This window comes from Diadema antillarum, unplaced genomic scaffold (genome assembly GCF_040938485.1).
Source record: "Diadema antillarum isolate AM-2024a unplaced genomic scaffold, OU_Dant_1.0 seq00000384_RagTag, whole genome shotgun sequence".
NCBI classification, from domain to species: domain Eukaryota; kingdom Metazoa; phylum Echinodermata; class Echinoidea; order Diadematoida; family Diadematidae; genus Diadema; species Diadema antillarum.
Genome location: NW_027271382.1, coordinates 1093555 through 1112938, shown reverse-complemented (window position 1 = coordinate 1112938; position 19384 = coordinate 1093555). Strand labels below are relative to the sequence as shown.

The window sequence follows — 19384 nt, the reverse complement described above, 5'->3', positions numbered from 1 at the left end:
GTACACTTTAGATAAATTTATACCATCACCAGTAAGACTGACATGGCATCATAGTTGAAGAATGAAGAAATTTACCCAGTGTTGTGATTTAAAAGTTGTATCTTAAAGCATACAAAGACATTTTAAGATGGTTGTACTCTGCATCCTGATGTATCAGTTTTATAGTTGTACTTTTATTACTCTGATGTAATGTCTCAGCGCTTGTGTGTGATGTATGAAACAGTTATTTTTATGGAGTCTTTTTTTTTGTTTTTTTTTTTGGTGCGTGTGTAAAATTCAATAGTGTGCATGTCATGTGTAGCACTACCACCTGCATTCATTAGTTGTTGTTTTTCTGTTTTTCCATGTAAAGATATAATAATTATTTTTATAGATGAGGTTTTGAACAGATATTTCTTGACTTTGCCTAACCTCAGTAGGCACTGCTAGCACTTGAGCAGCAAAAACTGAACACTTTGCAGTGATGTGCAGATAATTTTTTTTTTAAACCATTATGTGATATTTATGTAAGAGATGAAAAGATTTATTCAAGATAAAATATATTTTAACCAAATATATGCCAGAAATTTTGTTTCTACATCTGTTACACTTGAGATGAAAAAAGTTAAAAGATTTTATGCAAGTTATAAAAGCATTTGAACATAAATGTTGCATGTTTTTAAGATATGGCAGTGGAGGATCTTTGTTATGTGTGTATGACTGTACATGTATTGTGTTGCTAATGCTTGTCATCTGTCGTCTTTTCATATCTCATCTGCTCATATCAGCTTGTCTGTTTGTCTTGTTTGTTGTTTCCGTCTGTCTGTCCTGCCCCCCACATTCTTCCAAATTTCGTACGCTCCTTCTGGATGTTTGTGCAGTCTGGCCCGTGTACTGCCCACGACACCCCGTTTTGGGACAGAGTGTTGCGCGGACAAGACTTGGCGTTTGTATGTCGCAGTGCTAGCATGGGGCGGTGCGCCTGTCACCTCGTTTCTCTCGTTTAGTTCCAAATTCTTGATTCTGCCCCCTCTCTGCCCTGCTTTGTTATCCCCCCACTCAATTTGGAATGTATATCTGAAGTCCCTTATATAACCAAGCATCTTTTTTTCATCCAAATTTATAGTAGTTAGAAATCGGAATGATTGTCCCCCAAGTCGTAGCAACCAGAGATTGCAGAAAGGGAGTCGAGGAATGTTTAGCATAAAAACTCCTTGTGATTATACCTCTTTAGTTTATGGTGCTATGGGTTATCCCACCCCCTCTACCACTCCTTTTGCTGTCCTGTGGGAAATATGCTTCAAGTTTTATTTCAAGAGATTGGGTACAGAGTATAAGTTGATCCCTCAGCTAGCAGTGCTATGACTGTAGCTCTGTCTTTGTGAATGCCTATCAAAATCCATAATTTGGTGAAGATTTGTCTGTATCTGACACTTGCCATAAAAAGTGACTACCGGGGTATTTATGCATCCATTTTCTTTTCTCAGAAATATAATTTCTTACAAAAATCATGGTCATACAGTTGTATGTGCAATTGTAATGGTTTGTTTTTTTTAGCAAAGGAAGACATTAATGCAAACCTGAGTATTTCTGCTCATGACTGATAGAAATAATGACTTCCTTTCAAATAACCAAGGAGGATTGTTGTGAAAATATACTGAGCTTATCAAAAACACCAGCAAGAATCCCTCTTTAAATTCATTGCCAAAATCAAATTTCATTCATTTTCATTTACTGAAAAGCTGTCCCTTCATTTGCATATTAAACAGACTTCCAATTGTAAACTTAACTTATCCTTCTCAGGTCTGAGAGAATAGGTGTATGTTTTACACATTTTGGAGAAGCAACCTTTTGTGAATGTCAATATTCTCCTGGTTGACCTTTAACTTCTTACCTCTACCCCTTAAAAAAAAAACACATGAAAATACAATGACAACAACAACAACAAATTGACGGAATGACTCGCTTGTTTTTGAGGTAAACAAACATACTGTGAAAGGACAGACTCTTGTACAGACATTTTGCGACTGTGCACTGTGTCATCATCGGCTCAGTCCAACACAGCTTCCTAGCTACTCTTTCCGCCCCCCCCCCACCCCACCATTTCCACTTTGGCAGGTACAATAACTGCCTGCCTGCCTGTTTGGAATTTAAAGCCAGAGAAAGAAAGGAAAAAAATGCTGACCCAACGTTGAACTTTATCCCATGTCTAGTAGAGAGGGTTAGGAAAGGGGGGAATTGATCAGGGCCTGTTTCCACCCCTGCGCGTCAAAATGTCACGGCACCTGCACACGCTCCCCGGAAGAAGGGAGTGTGTGGAAGCATGACCCTTCTTCTGCAAACTCCCCTCCCACCGTCCCGTCCCCTCCCCTTGACTGCTGACCAACATGCCAATTGCCCCATTTTTTATATCAGAAGCATGACTTGACTTGAGCATACCGTTGTGTTCTTTTTTTCTTTCATTCCTGTCGTTACATTCAATGTGTACCTGAGTGCCTTTCTTCTCATATTTGAATAGACAGCTGTGATGAATTTTGGTAATTAAATGAATGCGGTATTTTATTATTCATTTATTCATTTTATAAATACTCGTAGCTTGTATGGTATTGATTACAGACTTTCACTTTGTGTAGTATGTAAAGTTTTGAAGCCAACGCTACATTCATGTACAATTGTAGCGACAGTGATTGTTGGATTATATCCTTCTATGAAGAATGTTCATACCAAAGTGCAGAAATAACTATGTCTGTGAAGTGAGTGAGCACTTCAAATGTGTGTATAAGATGGATATTGAATCAACTTGAACATGGTGCGGTGAAAGAACAAGTAAAAAATTAGTCAGAAAAGAAAGAGTACTGTTTTATGAATGCTGGGGAAAATTTGATCTAAAAAAAAATCAGATAGAAATTAAGGAAGCTACATGTATGAAATTGCAAAGTTTTGCTAATTTTCACAAAACAGTTCTAGAACAGTCAATATGACTATTCAAATGAGTGAGTAGATGATGTTATCGCCTAGTGAAGTGATGACATCATCAGCTATTCCAACTTATTTGCATATATATCTCAACTGCTATAACTTTTTTTTTTTCCAAAGGTTAGGTTGTCATTAACCTTTTGTAACTTCCTTACTTTTAATGTGATTTTCATAAAATTTTCATTGTTGCACTTATCCAATTTTTGGTCCTTTTTTTTTCAAATCAGGTTGAATCTGATCCAGAATTGTCCTTTGATTGCTATTTCTTGACACAAAGAATTTGATAATATAGAGTGTGTTTCCTAGGGCAGCTTTTGCTTGAATACAACAGAGTTGGCATCAGGTTTGAAGGAGGAAACCCATAGCCAAGGGCTCATTTGCCTTCTGGCTTTCTCAGCAATTTATATTCAGCACTTTTCGTGGCGGAGAAATGAACACGGTGACGTAAATAGGAGGTGGGAGTGAGGGGACCCCAAAGGGATCGGATGTCTGTGAGCGTGTGTTTAGAGGTCGCCGTGGCAACAGAATGTCACTAATAGTCCATGCTGGATTAGATGGAATTATTTAGAAACTCTCCTTTCGTATCCACCTGAAATGAATACACTTGGCAAACGAGTCGAAATTGGCGCTACAATATACAGTTTTATTCGTGGCAGAACATCGGCAGTGAGATATCCCCTCTGTTTATGTAGAAGGGAGGTCAAACCGCTATTAATCATTCTCTGTTAGTCTTTTATATGTTCAATGATCCCAGTTCATGTAGAGGTGTGTGTAGAATGAGATCAATTTTACCTTGCAATGAGAACTCACCAAAATCATGTTTCAAAGATGATGTACACGTGAGAGCATTTATACGTGATGTACCCAGCATATTCTCCTCTAAAAAGACCCAGGGTGCTGCTAGCTTCCTTGCCCCACTTGCCGAAGGCAACTTAAATTCACTGTCTTGCTAGCCTAGTGATATGAGTGATCACTTGCCTGTGTATAGTGTGGAGCTCTTGGGTTGCCCAAAATGCCCATGTGGGCCAGTGGGAGAAGTGTGCTTTGTAATGCCCTGAGACAGTTAAAGGGGAAATCTACCCTAGAAATAAAGTGGTTGAGTAGAACCAAAATGATGAGGGGTGGGGGGTAGTAAAAGTTTGACCAAATTCTGATAAAGAATAAGAAAGATAAAAAATAAGCCAAGAAATGGGATTCCCTCGGGGGTTTTATCTCTAGATCTTTTATATATTTCTAGTCAGTTTCCCTTTGTTTCCATTTGTGTACAAAGTAAGAAAGTAATGAAATTTTGAAGGCCGGACCAATCAAACAGAAATTGACAAAATGACAATGTGAGCTCACCTTCAATATGCCATGTGCATAAATTTCCATAAAATCTCCTCTTTTTTTATGCACTTTTGATGATGGAATATATTTTTTGCATGTGAGGGTCATGTAGAACAATGTTTACAACGTGATTGTATTCAGGGTGCATGTATGACTGGAAATATACTTAATGGGAAAATGAAAATGTCTTATTCAATATTATAGAGCAAATTAAGGGGGAGGGGGTGAGCTTGCATGTAACATCAAGGAATTGTCAATTTGTGTCAAATTGATTACAGCTTTTAAAAAAGAAATCATAAATTTCGTAGTTTCGATCAGAAATTTCTCAAACTTTCGCTGTCCTGTTTCTCCAAATTTTCCACCCCTATTCACACAAAAACTAATTTTTGGATTGGACTTCCCTTTTAACATATTGAGTTGAACCGCTTTTAGCATAATGATGTTACCATCAAGATTTCTGTTGTATCAAAAGCGGATGAGATTTTGATGCCTTTATGATAAGTCATTTGATGCATTCAAGCTCTGTTGTACTCTACATGGAAGTTCCTCGATGTCCCAAATATACACAGCACATGTATGTATACTGCTCAAGAGACTATTTTTTTTTTAACCATAGAACAAAAGAAATTGCCTTTCAGTTATCCTACTTATCCTGGTTGGAGAAAATATTTCCCAGTTTCTTCTTGCAAATTCCACTTTTTAAATTTTAGAACTTTTATTAATGCATCCCCATGTGGTAATGTGTTGGTGTATTGTATTTAAAAGGTGGTTTCACAAATCATTGTCACGGATCAGTGATCACAATCTATACTGTGAAACCAGGAAATATCGCAATTTGATTGTAAGCATGGATAAAATAATTTCTCTCCCCAGCCCACCCCGACCCCCACCCCCACTCGAAAACGGTGAAGTCACGAGTCCCAATCAATCTCTCAAACATGACTGTACATGTGCGTACCTCTGGCTTTATTTGCAAACGGATGACTTGAAAGTAAACTGTTTTTATTCAGCTGGCTTGGCTGATGGATAATGCGCACAATTGAAGATTTCCTGTGACATTCATTGTGCATGCATCCGTTTGTTTCTACGACTGGGGAGGTCAAAATTTGATAGCTTTGTGGTAAATTGTTGGCCAAGTTCTGTTTACTTTTGTTTCCATCCCCCCCCCCCCCCCCCCACGGGAAATATATCACCTTCAATTGCCGTCTGATTCATTCTGAGCGTAACAGGAAACTAAATCATGAAAAGTTTCAATATGCAAGAACTCAGTCAGAGTGCATTGTAGTGCTAATTGGTGTTCATGACTGTTAGTAGAAATTAAAGTACTATCCACACACTGTCTGCAGCCTTTATGAATGAATGAAAAAATGCAGCTGTAAATGAATGAATAAATAAATACATAAATAAATATGTAAATAGAATAAATGAATAAAATAAAGAAATGAATAACAATAGATAGATAGATATATAAATAAATAAATAGATAAATAAATAAATAAATAAATAAATTATCATCCAGTGCAATAATAATCATTGTACATGTTGACAAATATGTAGTGACATGGACAAAGCATGGATGATAGGAACCAGAAATCAGCGTGAATGCTAGTCATGTATGGCCCCTTGCAATTATAGCAATCAGGGGTTTTAAAAGGAAACACATAATGTAAGAGAACACTGTTGGTCAGAGCTGCCAAGTCTCTGGGAAAACTAAAATATCTCGTAAAAAAAAAACAAAAGCCCTCCCAATTAGGTACAAGTCGTAACTATAATTGGCTATTGAGATGCATACACATGTATGTAGCACACAACAAGTACAGTTTGTATCTTCCTAATAGCTACAATGTATTTTGGGAATTTCGTCTGATTTTGATGGTGCAACAGAGTGATTAAGAGAGACAATGGTGTTGCTTATTACTCATGAGGGCTATAGAGAAAGCCAAAATGAATTTTTACCCATCACATGCGCAGTAGTTACCACAGTGGGCCATATGCAAAGTGCATGATTAACCCTTCCGCTACCATGGAATTTGGACAGTGTGTACAATGCTGTGGGTTTTTTTTTTTTTGTTTTTTTATGCCAATTAGCAGTCCAAGGGACCTTGGGAAGTGACAGGCAGATAGCTTAGACACCTTCACTGTTAGAAAAAATATAGGAAAAAAAAAGTTAAACCAATCAATCTCAACTTCATCTTGTTCTCTTCAAAACTCAACTCTGCCATCGTATTATCTCAGGGTACCCCGGCAATTTGGCTCTAGAGCCAGGGGCTATCTAAAACCATCAAGGAAGAGGTTTGTCAGAAATGATCACCACTCCAAGCTTTAATATTTGTAATTATTTATAGAATTGCAATCCACCGATGAGAAATGTGAGACCGTTTTTCCAAAGAAGTGATTAGATATCCCTGCCGTATCACTTTTTTTTTTGGGGGGGGGGAGGGGAGGGGAAGGGGTGGTTAGGGTGTTTCATCTCTCCCCCTCGCAATTCCTTTCTCTCCCTCTCCATATCTCACTGTTACAGTACTTTCGTATGTGATGCATTTCACAGGAAATGGGGTATGGTGTGGGGGGGGGGGGGCGAAGTGGGGAGAAATGTGTTATTTGTCGAGGAAAGTCCACCGAAGGTGGTTTGTATGTCAGCTTCAGTCGCGTCCTGAATTCCCAAAATGTTCTGTGTCATACAGAAACACTCCGTCTGCCTCTCGAACACACTCTCGCTCATGTTTCTCGACTGATTCCATCAAGGGCCGTACCGTGTACTTTGCAGTGATGGGTGCAAGCAGATGGGGGACAGCCCGTAGTTTCCCCTCATGTAGTCTCGATTCCCGTTTACCCCACCCCACCCCCCCCCCCCATCCCCTCTCACCCATTCTCTGGTGCAGACGCGCCACTCGTACATCGTGTTGTCATGATCCCGCGTTAGCCCTCCTATATATCATTACAAATATATAGTTTGTCTTTTTTTTTCGGGGGGCTACCCTGGTGAGGTGTAAGAGGCTGCCTGCCGTATGGTTGTCGTTGGTGTGGGGCACACTGTGGGTGTGTGTAGAAATCCAGGAACCATGTATTGGAGACTCCCCTTCACGGTGCAGGAATCACAGATTAACATGATTTTTGTGAGTACACGATGCTGAAATCCTGATTACTCTATCTCCTTCATTACTCAACTGCAGTCTGAACTTCTAGTCTTGCTCTTTCTGACTGTGGAACAGTTTGAAAACAGAGCTGTTTTATGTTTTCCTCCTTCCCACACATTATGTATGACATGACATGTAACAGGTGATTATCCTGTTGCTGATAATCATGATTAATCGTCCAACTCTTGATAAATTTGTTAATTCGCAGTGTGCTGCTCTTGATCTGAATATTTGATCGCATTAGTTCACATTTGCAATTTTTGCTCAAGTGTATTCACTTTCATTTGTTGTTCACTTTTGAATTGTACTTCACGAGAACTGTCATGTACAACCACAGCGTACACGTAGTGTTAGTTGCAGAGTTGTTGTGAAGGTTGTTATTGTTGTATATAGATACCTTTTATACCTTTTATTGACTTTTGTGTATTAACTTTTCTGCATGGAGTCTTGGTATAATTAATATGAATATAAAGAAAAGCTGTAGTTGTATAAAGTCTTATATTTGTTGATATCATTTGACTATGAATAACTGTGCCCCAAGTGTTGGATCCATATCCCCAGTCCCCATCCCAACCCCACCACCAATGGTATTGCCCACCAATTTCGTCCCATTTCTTATGGCTCGTGTAAAAGTGGACATAGTGCACCCCCTGTGTGGAATGGTCCGAATCCAGGAGTACGTATGATACCCTGCCTGATATGTCTATGTTGGGTTGTGGGGGTGGGCCAATTGCGCCCTCTTCTTTGCAGTTCACCCCAACATGGACGTAGCATGCGGTGCCTCATGATAATCAGTGCCTCTTCGTCGTGACCCCCGGGGCATGTGCGTCTGGCGCCCTCTGTCGAAAGGGATGTTGTCGGCATTGTTATGTGTTGGTGGCGTGAAGAGAATGCATCAATTTTATGATGAGGTTGTTTCTTTGTGTTCTCTTTGTTTACTATATCAATCGGAGACTTGAACGTGCTTCGTACTTTTCAGTCAGTGTATGTATGTTGTCTTTTGAAAGTAAAGCTTATTCTTGAGGCCTCTCCATTCTAAAAAGATATGGGAACTACATTAAATGAAAGTGTAATTATAAATTCAAATGTCTTAAGAAACTGCACTCCAAATGTGTTGCATTGTCACCAAGGAGTAGAATTTGTTGTAATTTTCATGACAGAGACTCCAACTCTCCCGTTTTCGATGGGAGATCTCCCACCGAAAACCCATTTTTGCAAAATCTCCCGTTCTCCCGGTTGAGATTTAATTTCTCCCACCCTGGCTCTGTGTCTCCCATTGGAAAGGATTTCCTACTTATTGCTATCGTATGTTGAAAAAGTAAGCCTTAGATAGCACCAGAGAACACCTAGAACCCTCTCAAATCGTGCTTCGCACACATCAACTTGGAGTCTCTCGTTTGCTAGGGGTTTTAGGCGGGAGAATCTCCAGATCGGAAGGTACTTTGGGTTGGAGCCTCTGCCATGAGTGTGTGCAGAGTGTGGAGATAGGTGATGTTTGTGATTTAAGTTACTTTAGTGCACCATAAAGGGATAATTCTCGGGAAACCTGTATGTGTAGTACCTTCAATTTGCAATGCAACAGGACAGTGTTAAGGTGACATTCTAGATAGTAGTGATGGTGATATAATAATGATAATAAAATTTATGCATCTACGTTTGTAAATACGTGTACCTACAAAGTTATTGAGCATGGCAGCAGACCAAGACTTCTAAAGTGTGAACCGAAGAACCTCAACATGTGTGGGAGGTGTCAGCAAGTACAGTGAATTGTTGTTGTTGTTGTTGTTGTTGTTGTTGTTATAATTTTGTTTCGGATCCAAAGAATAGAGGAACTACTTGTTACAGTGTAAATCTCATTACACCTATCCCTTTTAAATACATCATATGTACCTCTGTTGTCATAAAGGTGACTACTTGTAGTTCTTACCTGTGTGTGTGTTTGTTTGTTTTTTTATTGTTTTTGTCCATTTAGTGTGTTTTTGTGTTTGCTTTTTTTCGTCTGTCATGATATGACAAGTTTGACTGGATCAAGCCTACACATAACTCACATATACACTTGAAGTAGCTCACTCCTGATGTCCCAGGTGTGTAGCACAAGGTGGTAAGTATTCATAATGAAATGACAGGAAGCTGGAAAAATGGCTTTTGATGGCAGAATGTCGCTAGAGGTGTCGAAAGTGAGGAATGTGAGCATGCACGTAGTTCCAGCATGACCAGTGCTTTTGATCCAACTCTTGCGTGAAAATATGGATGATGATTGATGAAGAATTCAGTATTGATAGCAGTCTCATCTGCGTCCAGTTTGTGATATGATGTTTCTGATCATTAGCTGCCAAAATATTGATGATTCTTTATTCAGTGCATGGAGTTCTGATCTTCTTTTAACTGTTTGCCATTTTCTTGCCTCCATTCTCTTCTGCCTTCTCTCCTTTGCTTTCATTCTGTCCATCAACCCTCGCTTTCTCTCCATCTCTCTGCTATCCCCTGAGCAGAAAGCAGACGACAGTCTCAACTTCGAGGAGCAGATCCTGGAGGCGGCAAAGGCGATCGCCGCGGCAACGAGCGCTCTAGTGAAAGCGGCGGGAGCTGCACAGAGGGAGCTTGTCTCGCAGGGTCGAGTGAGTAAAGCCGCCACGCTCGGTAGCAGTGGCACACTGATAGAAGACACAAGATTAACAAAGAAAGAGAGTAACTTCTGCAACACAAGTCAAAACTTTACTTTTTTGTGTGTATGAAATAGAACAAAACGTGGTTTAAACAGAGGAGAAACTGATTTACAGTATTGTAGTTTAGAAGTCTCGATCTGTTAATGATTTGGAGAGACCTGCATGCATTTTTATCAAGAATACTGTAGATGATCTCATTATCTTGGACAATATAGTAAAGAGTTTTCCTCAAATGAAAGATGTACCAACAGGAAATCATTTTCCAATAAAAATTCAAATTAACACCACTCTGCCACCTGCTGCAAGAGATACAATCTTAACAAGTTGGTGTCAGAATCCAAGCGTAAGACATTTATAATGCTCTGTGCTGTGAACTTTAGCTACTTATAATGAAGTATTTTCAAGTCAGTGTCACTGCATTAGAAAAATTGGTGACTCTTAAGAGCACAAACTTCACTGCTTTCTCCTCGCAAATCGTTCCAAAAACAGGTGCAGTCAAACCCGTCCCCGTACAGCGAAGACGGCCAGTGGTCCATGGGCCTCATCTCAGCGGCCCGCAAGGTGGCCGCGGCCACCCAGGGCCTGTGTGAGTCAGCCAACGCGGTGGTGCAAGGCCATGCCAGCCAGGAGCGGCTGATCGGTTCCGCCAAGCAAGTGGCCAGCTCCACTGCCCAGCTCTTGGTGGCCTGCAAGGTCAAGGCGGACACACACAGCGAGTCCATGAGACGGCTGCAGGTTTGTCAACTCTCCCATTCCATTTTTTCTTCCCCCCCCCCCCTCTCGTCGTCCGTACAAGTTATTCCCTGTCTTCGAGTATTCCCTCATCAACTACGTTTATAGTTGAAATGTGTCTTAGCCCTACTTCAGCGCTAAATGCCTTCTTTTGGTGTGTTTACCGTAGTCTCCTCAATTACAAAGAATTTACGAAGAAATTACAAAGTTATCACCACAAATGTGTCCCATCACCATGGTGCCCTGCAGACAGTAATGCCAAGAAAGCTGCAAGACAAGGTAGTTTGGCTGAAAAGAGAGAAATCTAACCGCAGCTGGAGGTGACCAAAGATGATATGTTTTGATGGGAAGGATATAAGATTGACACTAAAGTAGTTATATGAAATGACAGGGTAACAGGTCAAAAACAAAGCATGTCTTTGAAAATGTGAAAAAGTTCATTATCCAGCCATAGCTTCAGCTTGGAATGTCCCTTGATCATATGTTATGGTAGGGAGGAAATGTATGAACACACAATGATGTAGACAAAATAACAGAGTCAAAGGTGAAAGGCAGAGGATATAATGAGTATTGGCAGAAATTTCAATGTCCAGTCATAGCTTCAACTGGGGAAGTCCAGTGCAAATGTAATTAGATGAGAAAGATAGATATAACTGGTGAGATATTCCCTTCTTACAAAGGGGTGAAGAGTCGATCCACTGGGTTGGGTGTCACTATCAGTAAGTCTCATGAGAAGGCAGAGGTTTCTCAGTCAACTTGGTGTCACACTTGGGTTATCCTAGCTAGGGAACGAAATACAACCAGTCCACATTTAAGCCAAAGTCTGTGACTGTTTATTTGTCCTTGGTGAATACCGCACAGAGACACTGAATAATAGCCCACCAGAAGATGCATAGTGCATTGTCCCCCAACCCTTCCCCCAAGATGAGAAGACTTTTGAGTTTGCTAGGCAATGCGAACAGGGTGTCCTGAACGATGGACATGCTACTAACAAGCAGCAGGTTCTGTGGTCACTGTTGTGCTTTTTTATCTTTTATTATTATTATTATTTCAAAGCAGATGTAGACAGTCACCAATTTGGTATTCACACCATGAATGTCCATTTTCGACACAAGGCCGCATATTTTATGCACCATCTGCAGACCAAGGTCTACGTGTATGTTCATACAACACCATTGCACTTCGAGCTTAAAGGACACATCAGTTTCACCTTCATATACATGTGGATTGAGCAATATTTATAGAACACATCAGTGAGAGTTTAAGGAAAATCTGACAATCCGTTCAAAAGCTATGATTTTTTGAAGTTTCTGCACAGTCACTGCTGGATGACTGCTACAGTTTATGATGTCACATACGTTGAATGACATAAAGGAAATATAAAGAGAATTTCACAAAATTTCTTTTTTTTTTAAAGGTACACATTCCCTCGACTTGTCACTGAAGTATGTTAAGGGTAATATTATTCCTTCTGCCTTTTGAAAGAGGCAAGTCAAGTGCTCTTTTGTTATGCGAGAAAAGTGAAAATATGTTAAATTTTCTTTGTATATTATCTTTATATTATTCTACACCTGTAAAATCACAAGCTGTAGTAGTCTTCTCATCCAGCAGTGGCAGCACTGAAACTTCAAAAATTCCTAACTTTTAAAGGGATTGTCCAATGTTTCTCAAACCTTCACTGATGTGTTCTGTTAGTATTGTTGCATTCCCTCAATCCAAATATGTAGATGAAGGTGAACGTGTCCTTTAAACGGCAGAGAGAGAGAGAGAGATTGATCTACTGGCAGCAATGTATCTCATTAAAGTAATACTACAATCACTTCATATCAAAATAGGACCATAATACCATATCAATTCTACGCAAGTGTGCAATACTCTTTAACACTTTCTCTCTCTATTGTGCCTTGCTTAGAGTACAACACAAAATTTGCTTACAAGCTGTTGCTTGGTGTGCATTGTAAATGCTCTCCGAAGGGGAATGGTACGTGGACCGACGTCAAAACTTTCAAATTCTTCCCACAGACGAGCCGTAGATTGCAAACACAGGCACCCGAGACACCCATGTTTTTGGTTTTTCCATTTTAGTAGCTTATTCAATGCTGTGCCAATCTCAGGCATGACTCTATTATTTTTATAGTCACCACATTCATGAAATGAGAATTCATGTTTTGGTTTGATCGTGCCATCCTGCTGAAGTCTATTCATAGGGTGTCCAGTGAAGATACTGTTACAGTTTATATATGCTTCACTTTGGTCAAGGACAATAGAAGGCAGATGTCACATGTGTGTGTATCCATACCTTGGCGTAGATGCATTCTGAGTTTTTTTTAATGTAATTAAGCAAAGTTTAGGTGAAAAGTTCTTTAACTGGTAGTGGGAGGAGCCTATAAAAGGGGAATGAATCAAACATGGGAAACTAGGCACACCTTATGTGTTGGGATGATCCTCCAATTTCTTGATTCGTAGGAAGATGAGGTTGGGAAATCTCGTAATGATTTTTTAGAGGTGCAAAAGCATTACACACAGTTAGTGTTCACAAAGCGGTGTAAAATGAAAGGCTGAAATGGCATTTGTATATGTAGATATTAGCAGAGCAATCCAGGATATAGTTTGAAATTCCTCATTGTGTGCTCAAAGTGTTCTGAGATAACAAGAAGCCCGAAAATTCCAGAGTATGTGCTAGAAATGTCTGACCTGTTACCACTTATGGTGATGAGAAGTGGCGGTATCCCCCCCCCCCCCCCCCTCCCACATCTTATGAATATCTTGGGCTTCTAAATAGTCTGAGGAAGCAAGAAATGAATGGAAGAAACTTTACTTGGTCCAAGAATCAACCTACTACTTTGCACATACATGTAGTTTGCAGTGAAAGCTGTGAAGTGTGTCTTTCTCGCAAACTGCTGCTTTCTATGTCCTTTAGTGGAGACAACTTGTTGTAGTTAGGTAGAAAACAAAGCGGAACGACACAAAATGGCACACTGCCAAATGAGCTTAGTGCATGACTATGGAACATTCAGTAGAAAAGGCACTATGAATTCAATATGAACATTCAGAAATGCCCAACCACAGCACATCCCAAGAGATGTGAAGGTATAGAACTCCATGAGCTGTGTTTTAGTTGTTTGTTGTTTTGTTAATTTTTTGCCATTATTATATACTGATTGATGGCAACCTTAATAAATGGAGGTCTTTTAATTTTGTGAGGTGGAAAGGAAAGAATAGTCATGTTATGTTATGTTATTTGAAATCATTATCCTCTGTTGCCATAGTTTTACCAATAACCAGCTACACCTAGAGTCATATAGATGTACACACCCATCCCCTACCCCATGCACACATTTATGTGACAAGGAGGCAACACTAGTGTTTATAGCTCAGTCACACCTTTTTTCTTTTCAGATACTTTATTCATAGTCTCACCGTTTAGTTACATTTTCACAAGAGCTCAGTTTGTTAGTTGTTTCATATTAAAAGTCAAATTTCTGTTTACTTTTCCCGTATAACATCTGGATGGCTTGAGCCAATAGACTCAGTGTTCTGTCAGCCAACAATTATAGGCTGAAAGTCTTTCAATTTCTCCCATTAAAAAAAAAAAGAAAAAAAAAGAAGAAAAAAAAAAAAAAAAAAAAAAAATATATATATATATATATATATATATATATATATATATATATCATGTGAATTTCCCCCACCAGTTCTGTGCTTTTTTCCTTTTTCTTTTTAGCATATGGACATGCTGTTATGACACAACAAATAAGAATATAATTTGTAATCTTTCCATATATGTCCCATTTTATTTTGAAACTGATTTTACTAGATGAATAGATGTACATGTAGATATATGAGGAAATGCCCAACAGTGAGAGTGTGTTTTGTTCCTTCACATGCCTAGCTGTATTGTTTTATTGGGCCATTTCCTGTATAGTGTTCCCAGTGGCCCGTGTTTACTCAGTCTACATGTTGCTCCGCTGCAACCAAGCAGACTTTACCAGCTAATGGAATGATTTTGAGATACTTATGATTAACCTGTCAGACAATAGTCATGCTGTATGGTAGGATATTGGTAGTGAGAACTTGAAGGTGTTGAAGACTGTTGTCTTATTTTGATTTGATTTGATTTAATTTCTGAAGTTTTTCACAAGGTAAATATAGCATTAAAAAAAAACCCTCCAAAAATAATTATACATTGGACCAAAAAATGCATATACCTATTGTACAACATGTGTAAATTGTATTAATTCTCAAGCAATTGGAAAATCATTAATGATTGATTATTATTATTATAATTATTAATTATTATCAAATCATTATGAACAAATGGAAGAGACTGCTGTCTTAAGCAGAAGCTTGAGTTTGAAAAGAATACATGTGATCAACTTGTCATTGCGTATCATTTCATACTATAAGTTTTATTGCAGTGGGGGGAGTGTATAAAGTGCATCAGTACAGGGGTGAGAAGTTTGAAAAACAAAAATGTCTTCATTTTTGGTTCCTTTCTGCCCTCTCCTTGTCGTCCATCCCCTCCAGGTGGCCGGCAATGCTGTCAAGCGGGCCTCCGACAACCTGGTGAAGGCCGCCCAGCAGTCCCAGGAGGCGGCGGAGGAGGAGGGCATCGAGATCTCGCAGAAGATGGTGGGCAACATCGCCATCGAGATCGAGGCCCAGGAGGCCATCCTGAAGAAGGAGCGCGAGCTGGAGGAGGCACGCCGGAAGCTGGAGAACATCCGCAAGGCCAAGTACGCCAACAAGCCGCCGTCGGACGACGACTAACCTTCCGGGCCTGTCACATATGGCTGGGATGCCGCATCTCATTACGCAACATTGGCTACGGAGACGCAAGTCAAGCTTTTGACAAAAAGACATGTCGTCCTATGCTCGTGAAGGAAATTGTAAAAGGGACACAGGTCGACGCTGCTGTAGATGATCTAAGAGTTTCTTTTATTCCTGAGGCAAAAATGAAGGAGAAACTGTCTCTTTCATATATTATTCTCTTTTTTTTTTTTTTTTGGTCATTACGGAACGACTGCGTGGTGCATTCTGCATCGCAACAGATTTGCACTGAATTGCTTGTCGTTTGCCTATTTTTGTAAACAGAACAGACAAAGAGCACATAGTCACCACTCACCTGGCTTTGTGCAAAGGTAAAGATGACAAGAGCCTATTATCAGTGTGATAGGTGCTTGGAGGATATTTTCTTTTTTTACAACAGAAAAATACAAAATTATATATACACCATGCCTTTTCGTCAGTATATTTTTCTTGTGGTTAGTGATATTAGAATGCAGATTTCTATGTGGGTCCTTTCATTAGCTGTAGGCAGGTCAGATAGAGCATGGCATCAATATAAAAAGAAGAAACAGAATAGGTTGTATTATGTACATACTTTTAGATTAATGTGTTTGAATGCAGGCGGGGAAAGTCTTGCCTTGTATTTTTGTGAGTGCAAAGTGTTTTGTTTTTGTTTATTTTTTACATCTTGAGGATATCGGTAGGTAGGTTCATGTACAGCCAGCCTTTAATCACTGTCATGCAGGTAGAAATGTAAAAGTGCTGTCAACCAATCATGAACTCGGACATTTGCTACCCAATCGCCGAAAGCCTGACTCGAAAATCTGTAGTGTGATGACTCACTTTGCGCCTCTTGTGGATGAAAAAGAAAATATATAATGCATAACATTTGTTTGTTTGTTTGTTTGTTGTTGTTTTTTCGCAGGTAGTAATAACATGTGAATGACCCCCTTTAGTAGTCATGTGACTTTGAAAGGCAACAACAAGAAAGATGTTCAGTGTTCAAAGAAGTGAATATTGCACGCATCACAGATATGATAGGGTTTTCAATGTCATTATTGTCAGACGAGGCACATTTCAGATGTACTCAAACTGTGAGAATCAGAAAGAGATTTTTATGACTGATGAGAGAGAGAGAAAGGTTGCAGATATAAGATCCTTGCAGTATTGCAAGAAGAGAACTTGAAAAATTATTTTGCTATGCTGGATGTCTGTCTGTTTGTTTTTCTTTAAGATATGTGATCATATAAAGATTTTGGTGGTGTCTTCCGTTGGGGTGTAATCACGATGCCCATTACTTCCGTTTGTTGCACAGGAACTAAATCTGCAGCGCAACTAACACACTTACACACACACACACACAATGTTTGTATCATTCTGTTCTGTGAATGAAGATAGGATAAAAATTGATAACAGGCAGCGTAATCTCAGTGTAATGAGCATTTTTCGAAAGTTTTTTTTGTGCGTATGCCTGGCATATATTCATATTCATGAGCATATATGATAATGTAAGTGTGTTTGCGCGTGTGTGTGTGTGTGAGCAGACAATGTTTGTCTGCTAAAGTACGTGTGTGTCTCGAAATTGCCTTTCATGATGCTGTTTCGCGCCGAAAATTTGTTAAAGAATGTAAAACTTTACTACTGCTTTCGTAGACTGTCTTTGTGTATGTCAAAAGTTAGGGCAAAGTCTCTATTATATACGAATGGATCATAGACTTAGAGTGAAATTACTCAAGCCTAAGAAGATGATGCTGTATTGGGAGAGAGATAGAGGAAAACAATTGTTTGTATTTATTGTACTCAAAATCATTAATACATCTTAGATCTTGCAGCTCTATCGGAAAATTGTGTTTAGAGTTTTTGTTTCAATCATGTGGGAATATTAGCTTTATTTCTTTACGTGCAAAAGCACAGATGCTAGTATTTATAAGGTAATGATGTCTATGTTAATTCTGTGTGTCTGTATAGATGAGTAAATAATCGAGCTGGAGATCCTCCATGAATATTATGGTATAAAAGGCCATCTTGGACACATAATAAGAATGACGATTTGCCCAAGACTGATGCATCATCTGTCAGTGTAATGTTTCAGTGATATGATGCATGAAATGATGGTCTGGTCATGTCTCTAGGAAATCTTTGTATCCCCCCCAAAAATGGAAAGAATCTTGTTACAAGCATGACATATTTGTAGTAATGCTGATGATTTCATGAAGTAGGGTATTGATGTTTGCTCTTTTATAGATAATAGTATATCCCCGCAGAACTATATTTCGATGCCAGTTACTATTACCTGTAAAGACTGGCTTACTAGCAAAGAAATGTATGAGGTAGATCCTACCCCTGTGTATAGATCTAGAAAGGATTTTCTATTCTATGTTCCCTGCTTTTCTGTTTTTTGTTTTTTTTTTCCTTTTGGCATGTGATGTCCTAAAAGTCTTATGTATAGACAAGAGGAGAGGTGGAAGGGGGTCAGGTTTTAGGGGGTTTCTGAGCAAAGCTGTAATGTGTTCTTATCCCACCATGTGTTATGACGTAATGTAAATCATTTTATTTACAGTGGTTATTTAAAAAAAAAAAAAATGCACCTGCATGTGGCCAGAGGCATCTGCAAGGGTAACGCGTATGTTTTGTATTTTCTCAAAAGTTCCTGTTTCTTCTGTCTGCTTGCCTGCATTTTCCCCGCTCATGGAGTTTTATATTTGTGTCGTCGAATCGACTCCAACGCAATTCTACGAACAGATGTGTATAAAGGGGGTGCGCGAACTGCGCACTTCTCAAGATTTGGTGAGTGTGAGACATGTTAAGTGAGGGACATGTTATTCATTTAAAAAGGGAAAAGTATGGGACTGGACTGAGGTGAAATAGGGCTGTAAATAAGATATCGTGGCTGTGAGTAATGATTATACATGAATTTGCACGAACAAATATTGTGTATTGGTCTTTCCATTAATCAGACAGGACAACATTTTTTTTTTTTAATTGGAAATTTGGCAGAAAAAAAAGGTAATTTTTTGTTTTGTTTTGTTTCATGGTAACTGAATATGTTAACAGGTGGTAGCAACGTTTCACATGTGAACAAATAGACACATGATGTGCATGTGTAGTAAAAATAACATACATGATACCTGTTGAATATATAGTGCAGGGGGATCCTAACCCTGACCAGGACTTTTACTCATATGAGCATGTAATGATGTGCCTGTTATGAGATGAAATATGTTTATGAGACACCATGTGAACATTCAAATATAAATCTCCGCACACAGGGACCCTTCCCCCCCCCCCCCCCCCCCCCCCATACTACTAGTATTAAACCGTACATACCACCACGACTTGTATCTTGAATGTAGATATTTTCGGCAATGTTGACAGCATGGGTCATGCGGGATAGACGGTTTGTATCGGCTTCTATTAATTCTGATGTCAATCATCATAATTCTTCGGCCGAGTCCAGTATGTTTTGTATCATAGGCTCCAAGAAAGACTGCAGATTTTGTAACCGTAACTACCAAGGACTCTCTTACATAATGTGTGTGTGTTAAGTAGTGAGTGGAGCATTTCTCATAGATGATTATACGTGCCTATTGTATGTTTAGGCTTATACTTTGCATGAATAGCTTGATGTGTTTGGGATTCTTGAGAATGGACTTAGCACAGCTGTCTCCAATTTTGATTTTATTTCATTTTTTTTTGTTCTCCAGTTCGTCATTAACTTTGAACGTATAATCATGATACCATGTACCCAACCAAATGCTCATCATTAGCGCATCAAAGCTT

At 39.2% G+C, this 19384-nt stretch overlaps 1 protein-coding gene across 1 annotated transcript in view; it reads left to right on the top strand.

Annotated features, from left to right (window-relative positions):
- The window catches only part of LOC139731760 (talin-1-like), a 181785-nt gene extending 162902 nt beyond the window's left edge, over positions 1-18883 (top strand). The window contains exons 55-57 of the mRNA XM_071642640.1: positions 9911-10036; positions 10574-10819; positions 15344-18883. Coding sequence (XP_071498741.1) covers positions 9911-10036; positions 10574-10819; positions 15344-15586 — 615 coding nt within the window. The 3' untranslated portion in view covers positions 15587-18883. The remainder of the gene's footprint in view (positions 1-9910; positions 10037-10573; positions 10820-15343) is intronic.
- Positions 18884-19384: the final 501 nt, after the last annotated feature.